Here is a 21863-nt window from a genome sequence, read left to right as displayed (position 1 = left end):
GCACAGTAAAATATGATTGCACGGGGGGGAGTTTATTACCCATCTCTACAGCAGACATCTGCAGAGACAAACTAAACACAGCGGTTAATGAGTCGTGCGGCGAGTCTGAGTGTAAGCGCTGTTATCAGCTCGCTGACATGCGTGGCCTCCTCCCTCCTCCGCTGCAGGTCTAATGACTAACAGCTGGCTGGTGGCTGAATATATTTGAAACCCGACTGGGAACAGAGATGTACGGACAGTGTGTTATTATCTCCCCTGCTTTTAAAAAAGAGCCTGGCTACCTGACCACCCACTCGCCATCCGTGAGTCACTTACACTTTTCCCCACACATCAGCCGGCTCTGCTGCTTATTATGCATCTCTGGCTCAAAACGTTAGGGACAGAATACACTTTTCAAGCTGTTCATTGGCGTAAAGTGGCTTAAAAGGACGCTCTCTCTGCCGAGCATGCAAAGTCTAACATTTTAGACAAATGAACGACACAAACTAAAGGCAGGGCAACATTTATATTCATTTAACAGTCTTGGTATGAAAAATATTGAATCCCATATGAGCGTCCCGCTTAAAGTTTTGGAGGCATATTTTAGCACGAGGTTCGCTTTAAAAGTAGGACTGTCAATCGATTAAAACTTAATCTTAAATTGCACTAAAAATGAGTTAAAGTCTTATGTTCAATGTTAGATAATGATATAAATGTGTTGCTATACATTTGTATACATACAATACATTTTGAACATGATTTACGGCTCTTGAGGGCCGTATGAAATGACTCGGTGGCCCTATTTGGCCCCAGGGCCTTGAGTTTGGCGAAATTTGAAAAGGCACTTTTGAACTCCAAATACAAACAAAAAAGTGGAGGAACTCTGGACTAAAAGCCGCTACTTTTTTTCTTGCGGTTTGAACGCTGCGTGGTTAATATATGGATTTTTACAGGCTAAAAAAAAGAACCGGAGTCGAGAACAAGCAGCTGAGACCAGCTGTGGTGTCAGAACTTGGGACGCGGCAAGGCAAGTGAAAACAAGCTTTGAAAACGCTTCAATGTCAATAAAAGATGTGAGGAGTTCATCATTCAAGTCCAGAACATTGCTGAGTTTGTTTCATACGTAATTCTACATGCTGGTCCCTGTTTTCAAAAGGAGTTGAGAAGTGAACCTATGTATGAACAAGAGCTATTTTCTTTTAGTGGGTGCAGCTCATATTCTGGTGCATTCTATAGTGCGGAAATTACGGTCACTAAACTTTATTGTCATCTGCTTTTTCCTCATGCTGAGACCGTAACTCATGCTTTTATTTGTCAGGACGAATCTTTTCCCATTGTCTAAACTAGTTATGCTCTATATATAAAGGTGCATGTCCATGTCCACCCACCTGTGTGGACATTTTTAAAGACCAACACATATTTTCAGTCCTGATTTTACTGAATACTATTGCTGCATTTGTCTTTGCATTTGTGCTCCTCTGTATGAAAAGCAAGCAGACTCACAGGACCTCCAGCAGAACCTGGAACAAGGGAGGTGTGTGTGTGTGATGACCCAGATATTAGAGCTGCGTGCAAGTATTTTGGGCTAGTTTAACCACCTTCTTGTGCATTCCAAAAGCTCAGGACTTAAGACAGACAGTGACTGAACCTCAGCACCCAGATGAAGAGCTGACTGAACCCTCCTGAAAGAGAGTTTGGAAGTGGGGGAAAACAAAAAAAAAAGTCACGTGCAGTTTGGTCAAGGTCTCATTCGAGAACCCTCTGACCCGAAGGGGACCGAAAACCACGAGTCATGCTTGTGTGCCAAATGTCGCACAGGAAGTCCATCTGTGACAGACTTGTTTATGATCGTCCTTCTAACCATCACTGTGTTTCTTACAATAAACCTGAAGGGGCAGGATTTGTTTTGATTTAGACTCACCACCAGGAGAACTTAGTAATGCCAATAAAGGGAAGTGCTTTTGGTGATGAATCAGCAGGACAAAAATGAGTCATATCAGACATTTGCGGTGTAAAAATCATGAGCTCAGTCTTCATGTCGGATGATAAGCTCATGCAAGCACAAGTGGAAGCTACTGACTTCAGTGCCAACGACTTTTTACAATTTAATAAGAATTTCAAGTCCATTCAGAGTAGTGGAAACCCTGGCCATTTTGTAGCAAAACATCCCTGAACCAAAGCAAACAGATGCTTTTGTTTGCTTTTGTTCAGGGATTCCTCCATGTTTGTTGTTGTTGTTATCATCCTAGCTGCCACGTGTCTCACTGTGATCAGTGGACCAGGAACTCGAGCACTTACAAAGGTTCTGTGTTGTCTGGAGTGCTGCTAAATAAAATAAAAATTTGTTAAAGACCCACCACTATATATATGGGTCATAGGCATCAAGAGTTGACTCCTGAGTAGTTGCAGCAAGTGGAGATTAGAGCTCCAAAGTGTGCTGTTGTAGTCCGTACTGTACTGAAGCATATGCTACTTTCCTAATGTCCTGACTCTTTCTCCTGACCACTTTTTGCTGTCGAACGCCACAGCAACGCAACATTCCTAAATGAAATGTGCGACAATTTGGAGCGAAGTTCAAATTTATTTTGAGGCCAGAATGTAGTCAGCGCTCCAGCACATTCACACAAATGAAGTGCAAAAACACACCATAATCATCATGGCTACTCGCTTTTAATTCTCAAAGTTAGCACTCATTTCAATGTACATTATCAAAAAAGGCCCACCATCCCCCTCACACTTCTCCTTAATCTCCAGATAACATACAAAAAGAAAGACATTATAAAGCTGCACATTTTGTACCGGATACAATAATAAAATACACAATGCTACATTAAGTGGTTAGAAATACAAACTGGGGGGGTAAAGTATGCGGACTTTTAAACATCTTTAAAGAATATACAATGTTACTTTCTTTTCCATCTAGCCAAGAACGTTTTAGTCGAAAGTGCATTCTAGAAAACAAAGAAAGGAGGAGGAGGATCGTGTGGCGATTTAAGACGAGAGAGGACACATGAGCTCGCTGAAGAGAAGGGAGACAGTTTTGTTGGGGAAACATGGGAAATACAATTTATGTCCAAGTTTTTATGGTCCCTTCCAGTTGCCCCAGGGGTTCTCCTCCTTTCCTTGCCAAACAAGCCCATCCACTTAAGAGTAGGACAACGACCACACTGCCATGCTTTACTTCACTAAGTGTGGATCACATGACACAAACTGGAATGCTGCTCAGCTCCTCACTTTAGAGTAGCCACTGGTAACTTTAAATACAGAACCAACTAGTGTTTATAAAAGGCTTCTAACAGTTTGATTTCTTATGTCGTTCCCATTATTTGTTTTTCTGGTAGTATAATATACTATTTTTTTATCCTTTTTTTCGATGCATAGTATATTTTTTTATATTATTGCCTTTGTGTTTGGCAGTACTAGCTTAAAAACATTTTACTCATGAACTTTCCAAATCCTTTAGCTGGACATTTATTTAAATCACTAAATAAAAGACAAAACAAAGAAGTAGTGCAGAAATCTATCTTTGGTCAAAACAACATTACATTGCCACCATTTTATGACATTTCCTAAACTAAAATCATTCCTGATTTTCATTACCATTAAAAAAAAAAAAAGACCAAATTATTGTCTTAGACAATAGTTAGAAACCGTTCATCGAATGTACTTTTCCTGTAAAAAATAAATGCACCATTTTGTGAGTGTTGATGTGCGTAATTCACCATTTATTTCCTTGACCCTTAGATGACTCTTATGGTCATATTAATCTCTACAAAAAAGACCCTCATAAAACTGAATGACACCCCTTAAAATGCAACCTTGTGAAAGGGAAAGTAAATGAAAGTTAAAACATGGCAGTGTTGTCGCTCCCTGACTCACTCCCACCGCCTCACAGTCCACCGTGGCGCCCTCGTTCCCCTGCGCTCACCCACGCATCCGTAAAGTGCAGATAATACACACAAAAGAAAAAGGCCATTTAGAAATAAAAGTCCGGCTAAACAAGAGAGGACGAGAGAAGTTAAGACACAGAAATGGCAGGCTCACGCCGTCCTCGGGTCGATGTGGCGGTTGGTTCAACGGCTACAGTCCATCTCAGGTCAACACCAGGCTTGTGTGAAGCCGCTTTTGGTACAAGAGCACTCAGATAGGAGGGGACTCTCACACTCGCACCTCAAGTTAACAGTCGCTCTGGGTTTAGGAGCTCAAAAAACACCTTTGCTTCATCTCATTAAATAACATTCGTACTATCGGCAATTGGTCCATGTATAGTTCATTCATTTCATTTAGCATTTCATAATTTCTCTCGGAGAAAAAAAAAAATGAAAAAGAAAATGTAAAAAATCTGGAGGGAATTATCATTTTAAAGTGGCGGTTAAGTCATGGTCAGTCACCAGATTTAGGTTAAAATATTTATTTCCTTGACTAGAAAGTACACACTATTGTGTGCCTTAAACAAAACATTATTACCACATTTTTATTCAGTAAAGTCAGTGTTGTTACGGAACGGTGATCACGAAGTGTTGAATAACAAAAGAAGGTTTTGGGGGTTCAGATGGAGACAAAAGGATAGTGGCCAAACAGATGAGGATTCGAAGGTAAAGAACAATAGAGATTGAACCCCCACATCCATTCATCACTAGAAATGAATTCAGAAGTTAAAGACATTGAAGAATTAACAGAAATAAATGTCTAATGTCTGAGACATTCAGCCAGAAAAGGTTGAAAGAGGCCAGATAGGGAGTCAACATATTAGCTACTTGGGGTCAAAGGACGCCAATTGTGTATCATTGGCTAGAGAAATCTGCTTTTCCAACTTCATGTCTGGAGGTTTTAGTCAGCCTTATGGGAACACGAAAGAGCCTGAAAGGATCACCATTTTTTATTAAATATATTTTCCAAGACTGTTGTTTTAAGTATTTTCACTTCACTGATCTTCTCCCTTATAAATTCCCATTTCTCATCTTAAATAAAGTACTGGTTTGTTTAGAAATTACAAATAATCTCCACAAATAATCTCCATTGTAGTACATAACATTGGTATATTTTCATTTTTCAGTGTTTAAAATGTATGATTAGGTAACGTTCTTTACTTATTTATCTTTTTATGCACCATATGAGCATTGATATTTGGAGCTTTGACAGTCATTCATAAGCTTTTTTAAAACTGAATTAACCGCCACCTTGAGAAGAGTTGATCGAAATTATGCTAGTTTTGAAAAAGGTTTGGGAACAAAAAATAAATAAATAAAATAAAAGACGAACAAGAAATTCTTACTTCTCCAATGGTGACATATTTCAAAGAATATTTTCAACAAAACTTTCTTACTTTCTGATGCTGAATTAAATATAAAATGAACGAATAATACATGAACATAGGTTATATTGATCAGTTCCTCAGTCCTCACATTGCTGAGCATACAAGGATTACACAAGGTCACCGGCACCGCTAGTTCTGTAAAAATAAAACTGCAACATTCAACAGCAACTGGAGAATCAACCAAGGCTGAGAGGACATTTTGTTTTCTGTGAGGATGAAAAATTGCACCAGGTCTGTGTATGTGAGTGTGACGTGACCTTTGATGTGGGAACCCGTTTCATTCGGACAGCAGCGAAGGGTTAAATCCTGACTCGGGTCGTGTTGTCTGACCCTTCACAGTGGCAGTATTCGATGGAACTTCCTTATCTGAAAGGTTGAAGAACAGTGAGGAAAGCTGAGGTTGCACTGATCACGGTCAATGAGAGACCGCATGCTCTGTGTGTGTGTGCGCGCGTGTGTGTGTGTGTGTGTGTCCAGCATGTCCTGCATAACTTGATCATCAAGTCCGAAGACAGGCGTGACACCTTTGGACATTTATCAGACAAACAAAAAGAAAGAGAGAATCTATGGATTGGAATGGAGAGCACCGTTAACCCATGGGCTGAATCTGGTCAGGATTCAAACCAGCGACAGGACTTTACTCCGAGTCCCTAAACTCCACTGATCTTCACTAATGGCACTGCGTCTGACAGGAAGCTTCTGCTTCAAAGAGAAAAGTTGCTTCTGTCCCAAACATTCATGTGAAACATCTCCATCGTAGGAAAGGTGGAGTATTGCTATTTGGGGGAGGGGTGGGGATCAGAAGGAGCACTGCACGTTATAAAGTAACCACTGTGCAAATGGATCATCTTGAGAATCCTTTCCATAAAACTTTGCACCCTCTTATATACAGAGAAAACTTGTGTATCAACGCTGACTAAAAGCCAAGAAGAAAGGGTATACCTTTAAAACTCCTGTCTTCTTTGTAGATATATAATGCACCCATTTAGGGGTCGATCAGTTCAGTGGTGTTGAGGGGCTCCAGGAAGCTTATCAGGTGGGGCCAGATGATGCATGTAGCCGTTGTCTTCATGGCCGCAGTGGTTCAGGGGCTCGCTCTTAAATAGAGCAGGCGGCGGGGGCAAATGGGAAACTGGGGGCACCACGATATGGTGATGAGGATGAGGGGTGGTGTGTTGCGGTGTGGTCGTAAGGTGCTGCTGCTGTGGAGGGTGCGGGGAGGATGTGGAGTGAAGCGGCATGTGTGGGAATGTGTGTCCCACAAGGCCTCGCGGAGGGAGGGCGGCTCCTGGAGGTCCAAGAGGGGCGGCTGCGGTGGCGGGCGTGGCAGCTGAGGTTCCGGGACCTGACGGGGGCGGGGAGGAGAAAGTGTTGGCAAAGATGCGCACAGGCACGTTGGAGCTGCTAGTCTGCAGAACAATGGGGCTGTTGACCGGGAAACACTTCTCCTTGTGAGCCTTCAGCATGTTGGAGAAGCGGAAGCGCTGGCCGCACACCTCGCAGGGGTACGGCTTCTCCCCCGTGTGGGTGCGGCGGTGCCGCTTCATATTGGGCCGACTGGTGAAGCTCTTCCCGCAGATCTCGCAGATGAAAGGCTTCTCTCCTGCAGGCAGAGGAAAACGCTCAAATGGTGAGGTCCACCTTCACTTGGTTTCCAGTGAAGCTGCACAACAGTTGGTCAACAAGTGCCCTATAAGGGCTTTGACGCAGAGCCTTCTTTTCTGTGAATCCGCACGTTACGACAGGTTATCGTCTTACAGTAGGACAGTAAGACAATGCTTGATGTGGCTTGACGTGGAGAAGGACGCATCAGTGTCTGTCTCTATTTTGGGTCGGAAGCCACGTGCGTCTCTCCAATGCTGGCATCGTGATTGCCCTCATGCTGCAACTTTCAAAAATCCAGAGAGGGAACCTTTGGTGCCGCCTCTGTGTAAACAGTACTGCATAGCACTGCCATGACAGTGCTACCTGGGGGGCAGTCCAAGAGGGCAGTTAAGGTGGACCATTAAGGATGTGTGGTGCCCACTACGCATGAAAACAAATGCTCAGCACAGAAGTGGTTACGATAAAAAAATAAAAATTACGACGGAAAATGTTTAAAAAACACTAAGGTGATGATCACCACCTTCAGCCCAAGGATCGGTGTCAACACTGTCTAGACGCAGTTTCAGGAAGCGTAAATATTCACAGGTACAGTCGTTTCGAACACATCACCTCAGAGCAGACCTGGCTAATCCTGTGCTCAAAGGATCTACCACAGGCTTTGAAGGCCAGAGAGTTCTTGAACTGAGCCAGGATACGGACTGGACCTGTCCTAGACCAACAACTTACCATTCTGACATTATCTTTATGTTAAAAAAAAACACACTGGATCATATTCACTGATCTATGTTTCCATAACTGTACTTGAAATGACGAAATGAAACTGACTACGCTGGTGACTCTAGTTCACGAGAGGAGAAACATTCCTGCAGGTCTGTATTAGTGAGGAGGAAACACCCTGAAACAGTGTGGGTGACCAAGTGGATTCTCCCAACTGCTCCAGTATAGAGAATTGCAGATTCCAGTGTCACACTTGGGTGTAAGGTTCCTAATTTTGGGTAGTATGTGGCTGGAAAAAATGAGGGGCGAAAAGTCATTTTAGTGACACCAGTGTGTCAGACCATTAACAAGACAGACTCCAGAAGAATTTTTCTCCCCATTAGTTTGAGAGCTCCTTGAGATCCCCTCATATGTCACACATTTAAAGCAATGAAAGAGCAAGCTTGAGGAAACCGAGGGGGCAACCAGCGCACTCGAATGAGGAATGAAATATTTCAGAGAATCAGACGAGCGCCGCTCTTCAAAAGTTAACTTTCCACCTCTAAAGAAAACCCCCTCCTTCGCTCAGTTCTCCCTCAAAAGTGCTAATCATTTGCCATCTTGAAATGGAGGTCTTTGCCGTCAGCCCACCCACTCCTCGGGAAGCTATTACAATTCACACTTGGAGGAGAGCAGTGGAAATGAACAACAGCAGCTCAGTAGGAATGCCACTCACATTAACCTCCCTCCACGGCGCCACCAACTGTGCCGGCTACCACCCACGCAGCCGTCTATTAGCAGGCTGCTGGAGGGCTCTCAGGATGCTCCTCCAAACACATTGAATATCAAAAGGTGATGGCTGACATTCAGCCATCTGCAGCTTTTACATTACACTCCTGGACAATCCGACCACGCTGAAAGGAACAAGGCCGAGTCGAACGTACCTATTACAGGGCAGCTCTGGGTGTGTCCTCGCTAAAAAGGGATTAAATGTTACCAGCGGCAGGCAGAGTACAGAGAAGCGTAATTACACATCACAAATATAACTGAGAGAGGCCAACGGAGAGCAGCGTGTCCACCCACACCAGGCTGCAGGAGGAGAGACTCAGCTGCTAAGTTGGGTTGGAAAACAGCAAAACGGCAGTGAAAGAAGATCACAGGGATGTGATCCAGTCGGTGTCGAGGTTGTCATTATGAGCCGCGGCTTCTGTGAGACACTTTGAAGGTGAATCGCTCTCTCATTAGAAAACCACATGAAGTCTTCAGATGCTACAACGTCCAGCTTGGCTGCATCCCTTTTTATTTTTAGGGAACACTTGACGGCCGTCTGGCGTAGTGTCTGTTCGGAGACTAGGGATCGGTACCTTTAACATTTGAAACGATACCAGGGAATTGGTACTGGTACTCAACGGCAGTAATTTTTGGTACTTTTGCGTGCGTCTATTTGTGTAATAATGAAATCCTTTTAAACTAGCCTATGTATTTCTCAATGCATTGAAGGTTACGCTGCTAGACAGCAATGTCATTACACAATGGTGTGTTCTGGTCCAGCTTGGAAAATGGCCTCTACTCATGGTCTTAAAGATGTGTTCAAGACAGGCTTTTAGCTAGGAGGGCGTCTGGTCGTGGACACCCGATTCTCGACTGTAGCTTGGCGCAAAATGCCGCCACATACCAGTGTAATCTGGCAGCCAAGCTACGGTCGAGAATCCGGCGTCCATTTTTTCACGTTTTGCAGATGCCCAGACGCCCTCCTAGCTAAAAGCATGGTCAAGAACCGAAACATGGTACCACTTGATTTAATGTAAATCGGTACTCTGTAGTACAGACAGAATTTGGTTGGTACCAATAAAAGTCCTGAATTCGGTTCCCATACCCAGTGGGGACAACGATACTTTAAGTTTGGTCTATCATGTTTGGAAGGAAAGTGGATTTCACTAGTATTTGATATTTAGAATAAACAGATTGTGAGGCAAAGGCGGGTTCATTCATCTGAAAGACACCTACTTACGATGCATAAAAGGGTGACATGAGCAAAAATGAAGGTAGAACGATCAGAGATCTGCTGGAATGCAACATGTGTTGTGTGAGTTACACTTTTTAAATAAATTGATTAAGTCAATGGAATAATTCATTTAAATTTAGACACCAGTAGATATCACATATAAACTGTACTGTTCTGAGGACGACGCGCAAGAGTGATATGTACAATGTGTAAAGTATTTCTCTAAATCCTCTGTGGCCAAACAGAGGTAATATTGCGATAAAGTGTCACGTCACGACTGTTGGTATTAATAGCAAAACCGTCTCCATTCTTTTTTCATCCTTGTCCCTTTCGAGCCTCTAACTACAGAGAGCAGCTCCTCTGTGTCTGTAGCAGTACACACTTTTAAAAGCATGACAACAAATGTTTCACTGAAATCCATTTGGGTCTTTGGTGAAGTAATCTTATAAGTGTACATGTAAAAATGCATGTGACTTAAATGCACTTGTATTTTCATGAGTGAAAATGTTTCATTTTACAATATGCAGTTAGACGACTGCAGATTATTCAAGCAGGACTTTATAAAAAATTTTTAAAAAATGCAGACGACACAGAATGTAGACGATAAAGAAGCCATAATGAAACAGGTCCGACGTTGAGATTTCTTTCTGGATTTACCCATGAAAAGCACCCACAAAATGGTCATGTTCATGTCCACCTCCATGACGTGTTATTTCTTATCCGTTTCTTTCGATGTTTCCACTTAGTTTTTATACTTTTTATCATCTGCGATCTATTGGTTTTTTTTTTTTTGAGCTAAGCGCACAGTCACATCCATAAAATACTGATAATGATAACACAAATTATTAGCAAAATAGCTCTGTGTTTCGTTTCTGGCCCAGTTTAGTCAACCCTATTATATAAAATGAATATCTTGCTTTGTACCAGTTCTTTTAGACAAACCTAAGACATTGTTTGAAACAAATATATATTATTCAAAATGAAACTTAATCTATTTTTTCTTTATGTAATAAAGACCTAAGTTGGACATCGACTTCGTGACTAAATAAACACAGTCTCACTGCCAACTAGGTATATGTTTATACAGTGAATTAGTATGTTGTTGACTATAATGTAGCATGTATCTGCTCTGCAAATAAGTTTTAAAAAAACATCACCTGGCAATGTCACAAAAGCACGGCCAGTTGACAAACTGTTATCAGTCCAAGTGGATTTGATAACCGCGGTAAACACTGATAAAAAGCCCTCTGGTTTAAACATGTTTTTCTGAGGCAGAGAGGAAAGCTGAGTTGAGCTTTAGAGCCAAGTGTTTGGACCTACTGAAGCCAACCAAGGCGTTGACGGTTGATGTCTCACCTGTATGCGTTTTCATGTGCTCATCGAAATACTGTTTCATGTTGAAGTCTTTGCCGCACCACTGGCACATGAACTGCTTGTGGCCGATGTGAATGCTCATGTGGGAGCGCAGCTGGTACTTGTACTGGAAGCGCTCGTCGCAGTTCTGCAGCAGAAGCAACACAGAATATTAACAAACCTAATCTGAAAAGATCCGGCAATGACAATCAAGGTTGATAGCTGGCTTTATAAATCAGTGTGTCAACACAGATGATGACTAAACAGCTGCAGAGACACAACAGAGGTTCTTCATGTGTCTTCAGCATAGCAATCGTAAAGGTGCTCCTTGTTAACTTCGAAGGACATTTGAGCGGAAGAGTTGTAAATCATTGACGGACACGTGTGACCTACTGCGCCTTATTACAAACCTTAAATCTATTTGTGCTTGTCAGGAAAAAAGGGAGAACCTATAAACCTCAAATAATGTTGCCTTACTAGTTCAAATATTTCAGTCTTGTATTGTAATTACAGTGTAAGTATAGGCCAACAAAATCTTTGTGAAAACATAGGTTGACATCCACTTAGTTACGCTTTAATATATAGAATGTAAGAAAGAAAGAGAGAAAACCGATCAAATAGTTCAATGTGTGTAAGGAAAAGATAAAACAGACTGCCGACCTGGTATTTTAAGGCACCAGAGACAAAAATCCCTTTCAAAAATGTCATACATTTAGATTCATTTCTTTCCCAAAAATACATGCTCAGTCAGAAACACTGCACCTGCATAATCCTGGAAATGCAAATGTGAAACACTAACTTGGACTTTAAACCCAGCTGTCTTCACTTCACACTCCTTTAACAAGGCAGAAATTACATGTTATAACAGCTTGTGTTTCTGGTGGCAGCAGCTCCACCCAGCAACATATGCTGTGGACTGTATGTTTTGAGTGTATATGAAACCGTACAGGGCGGGGCCAAAGCCGCCCTTTTGTCAACTTACTAATTCAGGTTCAAGTCATGTGGTAACGGTTTCATAGGGAAATGACTGATGGATGCTGGGTGGGCACACTTTTTTGCAAAACAAATGGCACTTCAACATGGTGCATGAATACTTAAATGGGAAATCCCTAATGGACATTGAACGTGCCTTTATGGGTCTAATACACCAGTGAGTCTACAATGTATAACACTGAAACAAAATGTTACATTAATAAATATTTTTTTATTTTTTTTTGCTCACACAAAATGTATTGTTAGGGGAAAACTATTTTTATTTTCTCAAACTAAATAAAAATGGCTGCGATTGCGAGACAGAATGATAAATTTGCTACTAGTCGACAGCAGCCTTCCAGCAAGAGGATGGACTGTATATGAGTCACAGGCTAGTGGCGTACAGCACTACAATTAACGGTTGTGAAAGGAGGTTATGAACAGCCAAAAACAAGCAAACGGTTAACATACGTGTTGATATTCTAATTCTGAGACCATCACAGAGTCAAAACAAAAAACATCAGAAAAATGCATGAAGCCAGACAATGTCACTTGCTTGCCTGGAAATTTTGACTTAAAAATAAATAAAGAAATAATCATAGAAACTGGAAATCAGACAGATGTGGAGAAGAAACACCCCAAAAAAACATGACATTTGTTGCAAAAATGTAGGGATAATATTGACATAAGTATTCATCCACCAACCTATATTCAAGCATTCTTCAAACGAAATATATTTAAAGAGACATAAAGAAGGATACATTTTAATAGGTGACTTAAATAAAAAAAATAATTAAATAAAAGTGGTAACCACCACATTTTTTGTATATACATACATACATATATATATATATATATATATATACATACATACATTCATACATATATATATATATACATACATACATATATATATACATACATACATACATACATATATATATACATACATACATACATACATACATATATATATAAATATACATACATACATACATATATATACATACATACATATATATATATACATACATACATACATATATATATATACATACATACATATATATATATACATACATACATACATATATATATATACATACATACATACATACATATATATATATATACATACATACATACATATACATACATATATATATATACATACATATACATACATACATACATACATACATACATACATACATACATACATACATACATACATACATACATACATACATATATATATATATATATATATATATATAGAGCCACGACTCATGGCTTTATCAGATTGAAAACTTTCAGTCGAAACATGTCAGGTTTGACGTGTTTGGTCGGCCTTCGATAAAAGGATCTTTGGCACCTCCTAGTGGCAAACAGTCTGAAAAGCAGTCTACAGCAGAAACATTGGTCGAAAGTGATGTATAAAAGACATCAAAAAATGATGCATTCAAGTACCACTGTATGATAAAAGAACCACATCACGGCAAGAATCATTTTTGTTTTTTTTGCAAATGCAGTTTCCTACCTCACAGCGGAAGGGTTTCTCTCCAGAGTGTTGCAGTGAGTGCACTTTCAAAGACATGCTACGTTTAAAGGACTTCCCACACGTCTCGCAGGTGAACGGCATGTCCTTCGTGTGAGCTGCGAAAACAGACAACACACAGAGCTCAGACGAACACACACTTTGTTGGACCTCTAATATGGCATCTATTCATGACCTTATTATCAGACGGGGATGACGTACGCTAACACAAAATAATCTTTATTAAATATTTAAGAACGTATGACAACACAACATGGTGCAGAAAAGCCTATTAAACCTATCAACTGAATTATTTCATGATGTTTTGTCCTACTTTATACTCGTGACTGAGTCACTGATGTGTCTAACAATCTTGACAAGAGTGACTTCAGTATGATTGTCTGAATAAAGTGAGACATTTTTTTTTTTACATTTTATTTGGGCTGTTCCATCCAGGCATCTCAACAACATGATCACTTACCAACCATGTGCTTACGGACGTGAGCCATCGTGTAGAACTTCTTCTCACAGATCTCACATGCAAACTTCTTTTCTGCGAAGCCGTGTACAATTTTGATGTGCTCGTGGAGCGACCACAGCTTCTTAAAAGACTTGTTGCAGGCCACACACTGAGAGAGAGAGGGGACAAAAACAGACGCCATAATAATTCAATATTGTTTGGCGTTGCATGCGACAAGGAAACGGTATCCTGTGGCTCCCTCTATTTACATCAGTGATCAACCACAACTTGTGAATTAAGGAGTACATATCACACACTTTGTTAACAACAAGACAACTGAACCATGCATTCTGGGGGGAAAAATAAATATGAACAAAAAGCTTTAAAACAAGAATGGTTTAAATAAAAACTTAAATATGAAAAAAATTCATTCACTCATTAAAAAATACTCATGCAAAGTATTAAAATGATTAGTGAGAAAATAGTGATTATTTTATATTCAATATCAATATGTAAATAGAAAAGCTGGACGTTTGTCACATGAACATGAACATTGAACTTGATTTATCAGAGCACAGCCCAGGTCCTATGCTTGTGTGACCATCACTTCAAAGTGGCCATAATTCATGAATAATTCTTGACAGTGAGCCTCACGAACTTGCCCCAATTTGAGGGCGAATGGTAGGAGACCAAGGCTTTTACCTGAATGTTCCTCTCACAGTCGGTCTGCTGGTGTAAGGCCAGCTCACTCTCCAGCACGAACTTCTTCCCGCACTTGTCACATATCTGCATCCTTCTGTGAGTGACATTCATGTGCTTCTCCAGGTACCAGCGGGTGTTGAACATGCGCGGGCACTTCTCGCACGCCAGCATCTCCTTCTCTTCCGTCTCAGTCTTTCCTTCAGCCTCAGCACCGGTGGACGGTGGCACCGACTTGGCCGATCTCTGCTTTTTCACCGGCGGCTCCGCGCTCTTCCGTCGTCCTCTTGTGGTCACCCCCGGTGTGGCCGTTGCCGCTGTGCGCAGGCTTTTCCTGCAAGGCTGACCGTCAGCTAATGTGCTGATGGACTCTCGCCTGGACCTCTTCAGAGTCCTTTCAGTGTCCAGCTCATCCTCATTGCCCTCTTCCTCCTCCTCCTCCTCTTCTTCTTCGACTCCAGGACTATCCTCCTCTTCTTCATCCTCTTCGTCCTCCTCATCCTCTCCATCATCCTCATCATCATCACTGCCTCCCCTTTCAGAGTCCGTTTTGTTATCACCTTTCAAAACATGAAGTGTCTGATTGTTGAGGTTGACCTCAACGATGATCTGCTCTCGCTTGAATCCTGCGTCTTCACCTTCTTCCTCCTCTTCCTCTTCCTCCTCTGTGTTCTCAGATGAACCGTGGTTGCCAACCTGGGAGCCCTGCATGCCCGAATCCTGCCTCAAAACTCCCTCCCTGAAATACTGCTGCTGCTGCTGCTGCTGCTGGCTCGTGTGCTGAACAGGAAGCTGACTGACGCTCATCTCTCCCATCGACGTCTTGCTGGCCATTTTATTGTCCACTAACACAGAATAGGGTTGACCTCCCACCTCTCTCTTGAAAAGCTTCCCCGTCAGGTCCACATTAGTGTTCGTGGGATGAAAAGAAGACTGGGACACCTGTGGCCGCCGCCCTTCCTCCTGTGACATCCCGTCAAGGCTCGAGAGAGAGGTTTCCTCCTTGAAGGTCTGGCAGGATTTCATCAAGATGGAGACGAGGAACGGAGAATTGGTCCCCAACCCTCCTTGTCAAGGGAGGAAGGAGGGGATGAGACAAGAGAGACTCAGCCCGACTCAAAAAGAGCACCCATGATGTCTGCTTCTCAAACAAATAGTCTTTGAGGTTAAATCTCTCCAGACACCTCTGCACCACACGTTGGGTCTTCAAACTCTGCAGGCAAATGTGGTGCCACAGTTGCAGCAGCCATCAGGGCACGTGTGTCTTGCTGCAGAAGCCATTTCCTGTGCATCACCTTGGAAAAGACAAGAAAAGAGCAGAGATTAGTGACTTCTGATTCTATAGCCCACCACCACGCAACTAAAACCTCTTGTTATTAATACAGAACACCTTCGCCTGCGCGTGTTTCAGCGTCGTGGGTGGGAGTGACAACCACAACCAGCAAACACGCGCGAAAAGATCAAGAAACCACAACTGATACTCCATGAAAGAAACAATTCAAGGTTACACAAGCACAACAAAAACCCGGATATCCAATATTATACTCTCATTTTTCAGCTGGTGTCAGACGTATTTGAGCGAAGTAGTGAAACACAGTCTCAACACAGTCTCATTTGACGGGATTTTTAGTACAGTGAGGGCTGAAATAACCAAGGAAAATCACGACTGAGTGCAATATCACAAAATTCATGAAGAATAAATGTTAATACACCATCCAATTAATGAAAAAGATTTAGATGCATGCTCCCCAAATTAAGTGTTAAATAGCATTTAAGGTTTTGTTGCTGTGGTTCACCAAAAGAAATCTGCCAAAAAGAAATAATAAGCCATGTTTAGTTTATTTTAGTATTCATTAAAACATGTCAGATATTTGTTCAAATGGCCATGTTTGGGGCACAATACATCTGTCATTTATACATCGTTTCTGACTTATATATTAAACCTCAAACATAAGTTATGTGAAATAAAGATCACGGGGTCATGATGAAGTCAAAAGCATGATTTATTTATTAGATTCAAGAGCTATATATATATGTGTGTGTGTGTGTGTGTGTGTGTGTGTAGGGTAGTGAATGTTAAGAATGGAATTGATGTTTTCGGCACAATAAAAGTAAACCAAATGCCAAGGTGATTTGAGTCATTCATTTCAGGGCGTAGTTATGTGACAGTTTCCTGACCTCGCACGACCTTACGCCCGCTCTGCACAGATGAGTGCGAGCCATTCATTTCCTGTATCACACTCATTTCATGAATATCACCCTTTTCCTTCCAAGAATAGAAAAAAAAACAGCTTTTGCATGACTTCTCCGGGTCTTTGGGTTTTAACGTTTGGGTGAAAAAACAAAGCAAACATCCCCTTCATTTTGACACACAGTGACTAATGTAGAATTGACTTCAGCAGCAGAAACAATGAACCTGACTCTCTTCCACTTCACTGGCGTGTTGGACACAGAGCTTGTCTTCTGTGGCCAATACACAGGGCAAGAGTGACTCCAGAGGAAACCTCATTTCACTGGCAACAGAGACGCTTTGCATTTTCGATTCAGTTTACAAGCTCAAGCACGGCGAGCACAACGTGAAGGCAATTGTCTCTTCATTCTCAAAGTCAACTGGCAAAAATCCCGGCAACAAACAAACCCACAGAGCCATTGCTTATGTAACTCACACTACTGAGTGAAACCTCTCCACATTGTTGAGTCAGAGTTCTGAAAGCAGCTCTTTGATGTGGATGTGCGGATGTCACATACTTTTCAATATCGTGGGGAATTAGTCTTCTAGCACAACCATCCGTTGAGAGCCAAACCTCTGGGACTGATCAGAATTTTGCCAACCTTCTTTATCCCAGTATTCTGACAGTAATCTTGGATTGTTTGGTGACTTGCAGGTGGGCAGTACCAAGTGTATAAAATCTACAACTACAGGTGCAGTAAAGTCAATGGAATATTACAGCAGACGTCAACTGAGGAAAGAGTCACATATTGTTCTGAAATTAAAAGTAACTCGAGAAGCGAAGGATTTTGTCAAATTTATCAGGCACAAATATTTGAAAGACTATAGTCGAGAATCCATTTTTAAGCATGTTTTTCTTAGAAAGTAAATGTTTAGATAACTGAATATTCTCAAGAATTATATTATATTATAATAAAGGGTTTCAGCCAACAAAAGAAATGGAAAAAATGCATTAAAGTATATAAACAGACAGCAAATTAATTCTTGTCCTTCTGGTAGAAGTTAGCTCAGTCACTGTGAACAGGCTACAAACAGAAAACAGAAGGCTCTAGACAGTTTGGTTGACTACTCGTTGCACAGTGCAATTCACTTCTCACTCTCCAACACTTTTAAATACACAACACTGTACGCAGACTTTGCACTGAATCACACTTTGCACAGAGGCGTCACCATGGCAGTCAGAGGCCGCCGCGCTTCATACTTGACGCCTTGGACAACAAAGAAATGAAATAAAGAGGAAATGTGCGACACATGAGTCGGGAAGTCAAAATCATTTCGACTTGTTTTGAACCTATTCGGTCACCAGCCGACACAGAAGTGTCTGGTATGGATGTGGATGCATGCGAGTGTTGCGGGACATACGTGCACGACAAGATGCTCTTGCTCACTCCCTGAAAAGCTGAACAGACATTAAAGTAGTGCTGCTCATGGGGTTCATAAGAGAAATCCAGAACATGTTTTGTCCTGCTGATACATCCCATGTTCCCTCAGGAAAACACAGGCACTTGCACTTGTTACAGGGACTAAATAGGAATACCTTTGATACAGGTCTGTTTGCTGACTCTGCAATGTCATTATTAAGTCCTTATGTTGACATCAGTGAAGGCAGCCAAGTCACATTTCAAGGTGCGGCTTTCTCAGGGAGCACAAAGCCAGAAATAAGTCGACAAAGCAACCATACACCATTCAGATGGCAAGGAGGACCACTGGCTTGATTTTATTATTCATGTTTTCAAGAAAAACTGTGATAAAAAATGAATAGAAAAGGCCACAAACTGGCTACAAAAAGAGTTAACATCCAGTTTGGCATACTGGCTTAAGAGAGCGACACTCAATGCCCCAGTGCGCGACTGCATCAAACTCAACCGCTAACATGAAACATTCAGAACAAGTCCACTCCTTGCTATGCAACAGGCCTTCACAAATCTAAGCACCGACCCCAGGTCGAGTCTTTAATAAGCTTTGCCTTTTTAGCTGCTGGGAGACTGTGTGAGGGTTCACATTCCTTACCCTGTCCAAACTCATAATACCTTAACCAGCTCACAGTTTGGTGCCCCACACCTCTGGAAGTATATTGGCGTTTGAGCCAGACAAAAAAAAAAAAAATAGGTCACACACAGTACCTAATAACTGTCGTCTGGTAGAAGTCATATGAGGCAGTTCATAGCACCCTCCTGCTGATATTCAATTAAAGAAGAGCAAGTGTGGGAAAGCAGCTCCTAAAAAAGACAGATGGCATTTTGTAAGTTGGTAATCAATGCTACGATATAATACTTGAAGGATGTGACTCTTCTAGATGAGAGAAACTGAAATATTTAAAATGTTTCCAGAGTGAGACTGAGTTTTCTATCAAATTTGAAGCAAGGATGGACTTAAAATTATACCACATAGATGTCATTGTTACCTCAACATACCTGACATGATAATAAAGAATAATGAATGGGCCCAAAACACTGACATCTACAAATGAAAATACACACCATAACAACATGATGTTCTAACAGTGTGGGGGAACTGTACAGAGCAGACAACTGCAACCACTGCTCACCATTTTCTGCAGGTTATCACATTTGAAAATCACATATCATAGTTTTCGGACTGCAAGCGGCTCCGTAATACAAGTCGCAGCAGTCAAAAATAAAATCAATCATGAAGAAAAAAAACATATAAGTCACACTGGACTATAAGTTGACATTTATTTGACAAAATCTGTTAACACCACTAAGGTCATATCTATTCCTCTGTCCTGAATTGAACTGTGACATAGAACAGACCTAGTCAAGAAGCAAGCTGACTGAGAAACCAGGAAGCAGAAGGGAGCCTTGACATTTATTGCACTAAGACAGTGAAAATACTAGCCTTTAAATCATGGGCAGTATAGTGAATATCAGCCGCTCTCACCCAGCCCGTCTCTTCGGGTGCGCACAGGAACTTTAGTTCCCTGAGCGGTTAGTGCTACTGTCATAATAGTGTCCAGTTCCACGATTTGTGTTGTGTTTACCTGCTGTTGTGAGGTGGGATCACGTGACATTCTTTGTTTGGAAAACACCTTCTCAATCGATGGTGCATCAGAATCAACAATATCGGAGGGCATCATTGAAAGGGATTTTCTTCTCTGTCGTCATCTTAACACTTAACAAGACGGGAAATAATAGATTTGTATCACCTGATAACAAGTCGCAGGTCCAGCAATACTTTAATAAGAAAAAAAAATGGCCGGAACATACGGTATGTAATACTTGAGTGCATTTTGGAAACCTAAAAATGGAACAAAAACATGAATAGAATGCAAATCTGAGGCAACACAAATGAGTAGCAGCATTTTCTACAGCATTCAAGATATCATTTCCATACATAAATAAAAATAAATAAATAAATAAGAAGCAAACAATGGTTAATATCAGTGAATACAGATGACTAAAGGGCTTTATAAGGTTGAACCTTTAAAGGTAATGTAGAGCCTCTTCCAACAACACAGTCAAATCAAGTCATTTAAAAAGTGCTTCATGTTAGAATGCGTCTGACACACGGCAAACTTCATACACGTGCTGGCGGCATAATGTAGTGAATAAAGGGTTAAAAAGGAGCCACACAGCACCAACACAGTGCAGGCCCAGCCAACTTATGCTACATAGCCTGTTAGCATTGCTCAATAGGTACTAACCTGCAAGCGCATGACCGGCCAAAGAGGCAGCTCCGCGAGCATTCGTGGAATATTAGTTTGTCAGCGATTCGTTGGAAAAGCAGGCGTATGACTCAACAGAGCGCGCGCGTTGTCTTGAAGTGCGGGTTAGCGACACCAAAGTAGAGATTTTGACGCGTCCACAGTGGCGCTAGTTAGCTCCTGGCTAACATCAACGTCAGATCATCCGCTTCGAATTTAGACCAGCCAAATGAACAATCGTGGGGGAAAAAGTGTGACAACGAGGCACGGAGGAGAGGCGAGACTCGGGCGAGTGATTGACACGACTCCATGGTAAACAGTTGATCCCATCGTGATGGGTGAAAAGGCAAATAGTTCCCAAACAATCCCACTCAACTCGACACAGTCCCAAAGTCAGCGCGACCAACCCCGCTGTCAGCGGAGAGTGTGGCTCTCTCGCCCGGGGACGGCAGTGCGGCTGCACAAAATGGAGTTATTTGTTTTGCTTATGTTGCTCGATCCAGCTGCTTACCTCCGTCTGGGGGCGACCTCCTCCTCACAATTAGAGTTGCACAGATTCGGGCTTCAAACACACTGCCACTGCCTACATTGGTGCGGAGGAGGCGACGGTCCAGCGGGGGGGAAACGGGAGCAGTGTGGTCTGTAGTGGGGTGAGAGTGGGCTGCAGAGATGGCGGGGCACCGGCCGCGCTACGTGGCCCGGCTCGTACTCAGCTGGCCCGCGCTCATCCCCGGCAGGAAGGCCGCTGTCTGGACTGGAGAGGCGCGCCGCGGCGGTGTGTCTGGAAACCTGCCTCCCTCCGACCAGCAGCGGCGCGCACACGCACTGAGTTTGATCGGGCTCTGATCGAAACAATGAGAGTAAGACACGAATTCACCTCGTTTCACCCTCAGCATAGAGTCACAATATTAATTATGATGGTAAAATAATAACAATAATAATAATAAATACTATTATCAATACTATAATAATAATAATAATAATAATAATAATTATTATTATAGTAGTCGTAGTGATAGTAATAATAATAGTAATAAGTCACAAAAGTCCAGGTTTTCATTTTTTAATTTTGCTGTCTGTATTGTTTCTAAGTAATTGGGGTGAATTATTTCATATCTGTCACTACTTTTTCATTTGGAGATGTGGTGTATTACTTTCTGGTTTGCAGAGTTGGGGAATAATTTCTATAAATCCACATATATTTGAATGTAAATGAATTATTTGGAGCCTAAATTTGCTGCTAATGTGCACTCATCTTAAATGTACCTTTTATATTCCATCCAACAAAACCCTTTTATGATTTCTATACGTTTCTCAAACTATTCATTGTATTTTTTTAAAGAACG

At 41.7% G+C, this 21863-nt stretch overlaps 1 protein-coding gene across 2 annotated transcripts; it reads right to left on the bottom strand.

Annotated features, from left to right (window-relative positions):
• Window positions 1-2630: 2630 nt before the first annotated feature.
• On the bottom strand, window positions 2631-21315 carry znf652 (zinc finger protein 652). 2 transcript variants are annotated; one of them, XM_053852438.1, is made up of 7 exons: window positions 19855-19911; window positions 18977-19072; window positions 14627-15918; window positions 13946-14093; window positions 13468-13583; window positions 10959-11103; window positions 2631-6899 (listed from the first exon to the last, which is right to left on the bottom strand). In XM_053852438.1, the coding sequence occupies exons 3-7, from the start codon at window positions 15647-15649 to the stop codon at window positions 6298-6300; spliced, it is 2034 nt and encodes a 677-aa protein (XP_053708413.1). In that variant the 5' UTR covers window positions 15650-15918; window positions 18977-19072; window positions 19855-19911; the 3' UTR covers window positions 2631-6297. The 2 variants fall into 2 exon arrangements, with proteins under 2 accessions (XP_053708413.1, XP_053708412.1); XM_053852437.1 differs by lacking the exons at window positions 18977-19072; window positions 19855-19911 and adding an exon at window positions 21029-21315.
• Window positions 21316-21863: the final 548 nt, after the last annotated feature.

The sequence above is a fragment of the Synchiropus splendidus genome, chromosome 19 (assembly GCF_027744825.2).
Source record: "Synchiropus splendidus isolate RoL2022-P1 chromosome 19, RoL_Sspl_1.0, whole genome shotgun sequence".
NCBI lineage: Eukaryota > Metazoa > Chordata > Actinopteri > Syngnathiformes > Callionymidae > Synchiropus > Synchiropus splendidus.
This window is presented reverse-complemented; position numbering and strand designations above follow the sequence as displayed.

Bases quoted from the DNA above. Each gene is read 5' to 3' on its own strand.
- znf652 (XM_053852437.1), bottom strand. From the start codon at position 15,649: ATGAAATCCTGCCAGACCTTCAAGGAGGAAACCTCTCTCTCGAGCCTT. The intron at 14,094-14,626 runs GTAAAAGCCTTG...TCTCTCTCTCAG, and splicing joins ACTGTGAGAGGAACATTCAG to TGTGTGGCCTGCAACAAGTC. The intron at 13,584-13,945 runs GTAAGTGATCAT...CTGTTTTCGCAG, and splicing joins CGTCCGTAAGCACATGGTTG to CTCACACGAAGGACATGCCG.